The sequence below is a fragment of the Trifolium pratense genome, linkage group LG2 (assembly GCF_020283565.1).
Source record: "Trifolium pratense cultivar HEN17-A07 linkage group LG2, ARS_RC_1.1, whole genome shotgun sequence".
Lineage (NCBI taxonomy): Eukaryota > Viridiplantae > Streptophyta > Magnoliopsida > Fabales > Fabaceae > Trifolium > Trifolium pratense.
The window spans coordinates 25,982,548-25,991,031 of record NC_060060.1 but is presented as its reverse complement, the minus strand read 5'-3'; the positions used below and the strand labels follow the sequence as shown (position 1 = coordinate 25,991,031).

The 8,484-nt window shown below is 30.9% G+C and overlaps 2 protein-coding genes across 3 annotated transcripts; both read right to left on the bottom strand.

Annotated features, from left to right (window-relative positions):
- Positions 1-363: 363 nt before the first annotated feature.
- LOC123911586 (protein SRG1-like) lies at positions 364-2,880 on the bottom strand. Its single transcript, XM_045963038.1, has 4 exons — positions 2,570-2,880; positions 2,036-2,286; positions 1,362-1,686; positions 364-867 (listed from the first exon to the last, which is right to left on the bottom strand). The coding sequence occupies exons 1-4, from the start codon at positions 2,807-2,809 to the stop codon at positions 625-627; spliced, it is 1,059 nt and encodes a 352-aa protein (XP_045818994.1). The 5' UTR covers positions 2,810-2,880; the 3' UTR covers positions 364-624.
- Positions 2,881-4,276: 1,396 nt separating this feature from the next.
- On the bottom strand, positions 4,277-8,424 carry LOC123911587 (protein SRG1-like). Of its 2 annotated transcripts, none has more exons than XM_045963039.1 (4): positions 8,131-8,424; positions 7,304-7,548; positions 5,246-5,570; positions 4,277-4,829 (listed from the first exon to the last, which is right to left on the bottom strand). In XM_045963039.1, exons 1-4 carry the CDS (start codon positions 8,356-8,358, stop codon positions 4,581-4,583), a joined length of 1,047 nt encoding a protein of 348 aa, XP_045818995.1. In that variant the 5' UTR covers positions 8,359-8,424; the 3' UTR covers positions 4,277-4,580. The 2 variants fall into 2 exon arrangements, with proteins under 2 accessions (XP_045818995.1, XP_045818996.1); XM_045963040.1 differs by having other exon boundaries at positions 4,308-4,829; positions 7,304-7,571; positions 8,131-8,277.
- Positions 8,425-8,484: the final 60 nt, after the last annotated feature.

Sequence of the window (8,484 nt, the reverse complement as noted above, 5' to 3'; positions counted from 1 at the left end):
AGTCCTAAAATTTATTATTTTCTACAACCAGATTTTAAAATGTGAATATGTAAAAATCGTGGAAACCATGGCTACTAACTTTTATTTTTCCCTTCTAAATAACTATTGTTTACTATACTGAATTCGGGTAAGCAGCGGAAATAATTTTCCGGAAGGGAAGTAATGTCAGTTGTATTGGTGTAAGGGACCTGTACCAAGACCTGTTTAAAAGCATGCAACAGTAGGTCAAAGAATGAACGACAGATCTCGGAGTAAGGATGATGATAATTCTGATTTACACAATAATAAGGATAATGGAATAGCTAACCGCTACAAGCAATGTAAATGGAGTAGCAATCTCCGATAATAATCGTCTGAAGTCTGTAATCCGAAAAAAAAACCTGTTGTGATTATAAATTCGACGCCTTATAAAGAGCTGTTTTTGGAGGACTTTGGTGTATATATATATATATATGTCCTGCATTGGATAAAACTTTAGGCATAACTGTTAAGCAGACATTCTTTGTTCCAAATGTTGCACATTACTCCCCTGCTTTAGCACTACTTTTCTTTAAACTTGCTATACCTTGATTTTTTCTTTCAGGCTCAACACTATATAAACTTAAATTATTTACCTATCGTCTTTTAAATTTTTACAACATCTATGTATGATTTCCCATGTAGCTTGCGCAACATAAATCCATTAAGGTAATCAGCTACTCCAATTCTTTTGAACAAAGCAGGTCTCTCAGCAGTAATAAGAGTCGGTGTTGGACCTATATGTCTGCTCATTTGTGGCCTATGAAATGTGGCGATGGATATCCTCTTATTCTTTGAATTGATTGTTGCTCGATGCTCAATGCTTCGATAAATTCCATTGGTTAATATCTGCAAAAGGATTTAAAATATGAACAATAATTTTTAAAAGCTTTTATTTTATAAGGAATACCTTTAACCTAGAGTATCAATTTGAATATAGCATGTTGTCGATTTGGTTCTGCAGAAATAGATACAATTTTAAACTCAACTATTAGATCTGTTCCGGTTCCCCTTTATCCTTTCTAAAGGCGCCTCCGTGGATTGTGCAGTGAAAATTGGCGCTAGAAGGAAGGGGACGTCGCTACATGCTTTCTAGCCCTTTACTCTCGACTGGGGAGCAAATGTTTCAGAACAACTAAAAAGTGTCACATCGCTTGAAAGCGAGGCTAATAGTAGTTTATATACAACACCCAGACTCTACAACCTATCGAGGCGCCTTTTACAATGGACACAACCGTGAGGGCTCGCATGCAGCCCAAAGCGGACAATACATTGAAACATGGTGTGGCGTACTTGAAGGTGGAACATAACAATTTCATTTTGACATTTTTTTTGTCTATTACCTCCAACATGTCTCCAATGTTGATGACAAAGGCATTAGAGAGGGGTTTAACAGGAATCCACATTCCATCTTTTCTAATTTGAAGGCCTTCCACCTCATTGACTTGAAGAAGGATAGTAAGGGCACCCGAATCAGAATGAGGATTCAATCCAATAACATTTTCTGGTTGAGGACATGGAGGGTAGTAATTCATCCTTAATCCTTGACCTGGATCTTCAAAGAATTCTAATAGTTCATTTGTTTTCATCTTCAAAGCTTTCTCCATACTACCAATTATTTTGACTAATATCTTTTTCAGCTCTAAACAATAAGTCTCTAGATGATCCCTTCAATTAAAAATGTTTAATTAAAACACATATATAAAGGGCAAACCACAATTTTAGTCCATGAAAGTGTAACTCGCTGTTATATTGTTCCTTGAATGTATCAAAATTGTAAATACATCCCTAATGCCTCTTTTGTTAGTAATTTTATGGTCTAAATTGACTAAGGAAAACACATTTGAGGACCAAATTGACGACCTAAAAACAAATTTGAGGACCAAAATGACTAATAAAAGCGACACTTATGGACCTAATTACAATTTCGATACATTCAGGAATGAATGCGACAGCAAGATACGCTTCTAGGGACCAAAATGATGTATCCGTATATAAATTGAGAAAGTGAGAAAACCTGAATGGTAAGGGAATGGTAGGAATAAGATTGGGATGCCTTGAATACAATGGAAAAGTGTTAATGTAGAACATGTCTGCCCATTCTAACTTTTGTTCATCAGATACAACAAATAATTGACCAAACCCCTGCATATCATTTGGTGTTTGCCAAAATTTCTTCTTCTTCTCTTCTATTGGAAGGTTGAAAAATTGTTCAACACCTATCTTCATATTTTCAACAATTGAAGGGTTGACTTTATGATTAATCAGCTGCAATTAATTTCCAAAATATCATATAAATATAATGCACAAATTGTATTTTTCTAAGACGTCTGACATAATAGTTTCAGCATTTTTATCGGTTGAACTATGATTTGTGGACGATATTGTTGACCAATTTAGAGTTCAAACTTTTACTATTGAGCAAGCATATACTTTATGTGGACAAATTCATGTATTACATATTATTTTTATGAAAATAATTACAGGGTAGTTAAATCTTAATTGCTTTAATTTGAACTTAAAGTAAATGAAGAGAATAAGAAAAATAAACCTGGAAAAAACCCCAATCTCTGCAAGCATGGTCGAGATTTTCTAGCTCAGTAGCATCATCAGATAACAATTTACTTAGATCAATAACAGGAACTTTTTGTGGTAAAGAATTAGTTGTGTTAGATGCAACAATAGGGTCTTGATTTGGATGAACATATCTTTCTGGAACTTTTGTAATTGCTTGTTTTGCTAATTCTTGAACAGAAGGAACAAGGAGAGAGGTTCCTTTCATCATAGCCATTTGCTGCACTCCACTGGTTCAGCTCAATCCTTTTGTTTACCAACCTTTACCCCCTCGTGTGGTCCACTTCCACTCTGTATTTATGGATGGATGTGTGGTAAATAAAATGGTAATAATGCTGAATTTGTGTCAAGCTGTTGACTTTTAAGAAAAATTCAATGGAATCTGAGTAATGTGCATTTCAGTTTACAAAAAGTAGTTACTCCCGGTCATTTTGAAAAATCACTAGAATAAAGAAATTGCATTTAAATTTTAACTGTTTGATTTCAATCGGACGACTGTGATGCACTAACTGCATCACGGTGACTGCAGTGTATCCAAGTCCAACGCATTATACATGTTATTTTTATTTAGTACCTTTAAAAATTTAAATTTATTCAATGTATACTACTATTTAATTATTCTTAATTCAACTAACTTATTTATTTTCAAATTTTCTCTCATAATAATAAGACCATATGTGAAATTAAACATTTAAAAATTGGTAATAAATATTTCTTATAAAAAGAATCAATTTTTTTCCAAAATATTCCTTATAATAATTACCGGAATGAAGATTAGTTAAGATAATACCACTACCCCAAATCCGTTCATTCAACTTTTAAAAATTTAAAAATTATTTTTTTTAAACAATTTTACTACTTTTGTATTTCTTGCCCTTAAAATTTTTGAAAAAACAAACTCATTTTTCTCTCCCAAATTATAAGGTTATTAATTGGTTTGGGGAAATTTGAGAATTTACAATTCTTTAAAGAAATTTAGAAATTTAAGGATTTAGGAACAAATATAAATGTTTTTTTTGGTAAATTAAGAGCATCTTGATATCAAGGTAGGGATAGACCTTCCAACTCTATTGACATCCTATATATCCTTCCACGTCCTCTACCTATAGCTAATATTATTAAAAAGAGGAGAAAAATTAGATAATTACAAAGGGAACTAGACCTTACCCCCAAAGAAATGAACGTGGAACAATGAAGCAAACCAACTCCTATTTAATCTAAAAAGATAAAATAAAAGTTTTAATAACTTAGGGCGAATGCACCGACCGTCAGAATGGAGCGGTCCACGTACCTATACTCCCTACACCAAGCAGCATTTTATAACAGATTTTCAAGCTCTAACACTATAGCTCTCTATCAACCTCTAACGAAACAAGTCTGGTCGAAAATCCGCAACTCAAATCAATCAAAATCCAGATCAAGAGATGGTCACAAACATAAATAATGTTACCAAAATAAAATTAAGATGAGCGGGAGGAAAGAGAGAATATTGGAGAAGAAACATAAATATTACTTTTTTAATGCAATTTTCTTTCATTTGCTCATTCCAACTATGCAATTTTCTTCATCTGCTCCTTGGCATTAGTTATGCATCTTAATAAAAAAAAAAAAATTATACATTTAATTCTTTAAAAATGTAAATGTATATTTTTTGTATACTTAACTAGCACATTGATAGCATGACTTTTTTTTTAATACTCAAAAACAAAAATGTATATTTTTTGAAATAAATAGTTATATATTCTTCAATTCAACCCTCCAAAGTCCAATACCAACAAATAGCAATTCACCACTCCAAGCTCACTTCTACCAATTTAAATACAACATTCAAAATCATCCACAGTTTTGTTCTGTCACAAATCACAATCACAATACACTTGTTTTAAGGAACAAAACTCAACACATTTTTTTACTATGACCAAAGACTAAGTCTTCTTTATTTCATAGAAACATATAAAAGCATATATAAAGCAGTGGACTAATATCATTCAAGAATTTTGGATTCTAACAATTTCCAAGTATGATTTCCCATTTATCTTGTTTGCTAAGTATCCATTGACATAATCTTCAGTAGAAATTGTTTTGAATAATGCAGGAGTTTCAGGAGTAACAAGGCTGGGTGCTGGACCAATATCACCCTTGTAAGGAGTGTGAAATGCTGCAAAAGATATTCTCTCCTTTTCTGAATTTACTGTAGCTCGATGTTCAATGCTTTGGTAAATACCATTTGTCAGCACCTGTCAAACAACATTTTTTTTTTTGAAATAGTCAAACAACATATTTAATTCATCATTTTTTGAAAAAAAAATTAGAAAAAATTAATCTTTGCAATAAAGACTCTATAATGTGCTAAACATGACAGCAGAAAAAAAAAAATTAAAATTTCTAATGATACGCATGCATTGATTTAAAAGTAAAGACCAAATATTGTGACGAAAAATATTTGGAAACTAATTTTTTTTATAGGGAATAAAAAAAACATTTGAGATATTCACTTAGAGACTGGATTGATTTAGAGACTAGGTTTTTATATATATTGACCATATATAAATTGGTCTCTAATTTTTAAATGAAAGTTGAAATGATTGCATAAGACTATATATATATATACCCAAAGGATTAAAAGATGTATGAATAGTTTTGTGCTACATACCTCCAACATATCTCCAATATTGACAACAAAAGCATTAGTGAGAGGATTGATAGGAATCCACATTCCATCTTTTTTTATTTGAAGTCCTTGAATTTCATTGATTTCCATAAGAATGGAAAGAACAACACCATCAGAATGTGGATTCAATCCAATGACTTGTTCTGGTTGGGGACATGGAGGATAATAATTCATCTTTATTGATTGATCTACCTCTTCAAATAAATCTAGCATTTCATTTGGTTGAACCTTTAAAGCTTTTGTCATAAACTCAATGATTGTGACAAACAACTTTTTCAATTCTAGCGAATAGCTCTCTAGATTATCTCTGCAATATATGAAAACAAATTAATGTAGTTACCTAGAATATCTCTATACTACATGAAAGGAAGAAAAAAAAATGTTTTAGTTTCCTAGAATATGTAAACGATATGTTTAAGTATTTTTTATTTTTTTTGGTACATGATATGTTTAAGTATTTTTATGATGTATCATTATCATACACAAACATCTTATTTCAATTACGCTTTAATATGATTTTTTTTTTGAAGTGAATTACGCTTTAATATAATTGTTTAAAAGGTTAAATAGGTTATTGTTTTTTATAAATATTTTAAATTTCATTTTTAGTCCCTCTAAAATATTTCAGTAATTGTATTAGTCTTCTAAATATTTTTATCAAGATGTTGGTCGCTACTTTTTTGCAGTCATTTTTAGTACATTATAAAAATCTTTGTTGCAACGGATAAAAAACATATATGAAAACGGATAAAAAAATATATCTTTTTTGCAAAAGTTTAGAATTTTCTAACAATGATCGAGTTAAATATGAACTTTTTTAAGTTTTTGGTGCTTTAAAATTCATACTTAATTCATCTTTTGTTAAAAAAAAAATTTAATTTTTGTGAGAATCCATTAATTATTATAAATGTTCAGCCTGGGCCAAAGGCACATCCGCGTGTTGTTGGACCGGGTCATCCAACCCACAAAGTAGCAACGCAAACGACGTGGACCATCTGGCACTGTAGCCCTGCCATCAGACCGGGAGGAGGGGGGGGGGGGGGGGAATATTCCAAGTATTTACAATTCGAATTTTTTTCTTATATAAAGCCTGAAAAATATTGACTTGATTGTTGGAGTGCGTGTAAGTACCACCCCCTCCTTCAACGTACAATCACCAACTACAACCATCAGCCAAAGTTCAACCGCATTAACTTCCACCGCCTTATCATTAATTCATATATCTCAAGTCCGGGGAGGATCAAGAAACTCATTCAAAAATGTGCAGAGAACACTAACTTAAAAGTACGAACCAAAAGTCATGAAGAAAATGAGGAATAAAATATGCTTAAATTTTTAAATGGAATAAAATAAAAATTTAAAATATTTTTCTAGACCAAAAACATTTTTTTAATATTTTCTTATCAAATAGGAACAAAAAATTATTTAACCTTAATTTAAAATTCTGTTACTTTTTTTTTTAGAAAAGAAAATTAAAATTCTTTCTCATATAAGTATATATTAAACTATGCCTTCAATTTTACAATTTTAGGTTTGATTTAATTCAATTCTAAAAATCTTGTAGTAATGTTAGAGTTGTCACACTTATAGATTCATATTCATGTGATCTCATATTTAATATAGACTTTTATATCATGTTAATATCAATTGTATACGAAACACAAATATGATAAAATAATATCATCATCTGTCTTATTATGTATACACAAAACAGATGACATAATATGTGTTTATTGAGAACAGATTCCCGGCAGTACATTACTCCCTCGAGTTTAATCTCAACCACACCCTTTATTTGAATACATGCAATTTTAATTTTAAAAAATAAATCAAAGGCACAAATTCAACTGCTCCCTCTCAATTACCGGAGAGGATCTATTCTCGTGTTTATCTATCACTATTATACCTTGCACACTAAATGAGCCTTTAATTATTAATATATAAACCTTACACCTAAAAAGAATCCCAAAATTATGTAAAATGTGTGAAACTTAAAGAATCGCAAAAAGAATTCTAACAAATATAAGTAAGAAAAAGCACCTGAGTGGTTGTGGGATAGAAGGAATTAGATGAGGATGTCTCTCATGCAATGGAAAAGTTCTAACCAAGAACATATCTCCCCATCTTAGTTTTTCTTTCTCTAAAGCGACATGCTGTCCAAACCCCTGCATTTCTTCTTCTGTTTGCCAAAACATCTTTTTCTTTTCCATTGGAAGGTTGAAGAATTCTTGAATACCAATTTTCACATTTTCTACCAATGAAGAGTTGACTCCATGATTGATTAGCTGTAATTGATTTCCATAATAATCTTATATAAAAATCTAATATAAATATAATATTTCCTTTGGTTCTTAATATAAGAGAAAATTTGCATTTTAGATTCATTGAGTTTCTAATTTATCTAGTCGATCTATAATATATATAGACCAAATATATTAGAAACTCAATGAATCTAAAAAGTAAATCTTCTCTTATATTAAGGATCGGTGGGAGTAGTAAATTAAAGTAGGGATTTAAATATCCCTATGAAAATAGCTCATTTGATAAGAGCATTACAGATAATATGCATGGATCCAAACTGCTACACTTAAATATTTGTTTTAAAAATATGAAATTCTAGTCACTAGAGACGAATTGACAAAAAAAAAGTAGGGATTCAGATTAAAAAAAAAAGAATATTTGCATAGTCACTGACATTTGATCATCTCATTTGGTCACTCACACATATTTGATAAAATGTAAAAAATAATATATATTTTTGAAATAATTAAATGATATGTATTTTTATGTCGGTATGAGCAAATAATATTGGATCTACTTGTTAATGTTCATATATAGATATTTTTCTTCAAATAATTGACTCATACCTGGAAGAAACCCCATTCCTTACAAGCATTGTGTAGTTTCTCTAGCTCAATTACATCTTCACATAATAATTTACCAAAGTCGATAGTTGGAAGTTGTGGTAAAGAGGTTGTGTTAGATACAAGAACAGGGTCTTGATTTGGTTGAAGATATTGTTCTGGAACTTTTGTAATGCCTTGCTTTGCCAACTCTTGTACTGAAGGTGCCAAGACAACAGAACTACCAGCCATTGGTATATACTGGTTTCTGTTTGGATGGATTTGAATAGTGAAGAATGATTCTATATATAGCTGAGGTTCATTATGAGGGAGATTTTTTTTTAAAAAAATCCGATATGTTTCGCACACAATTATATC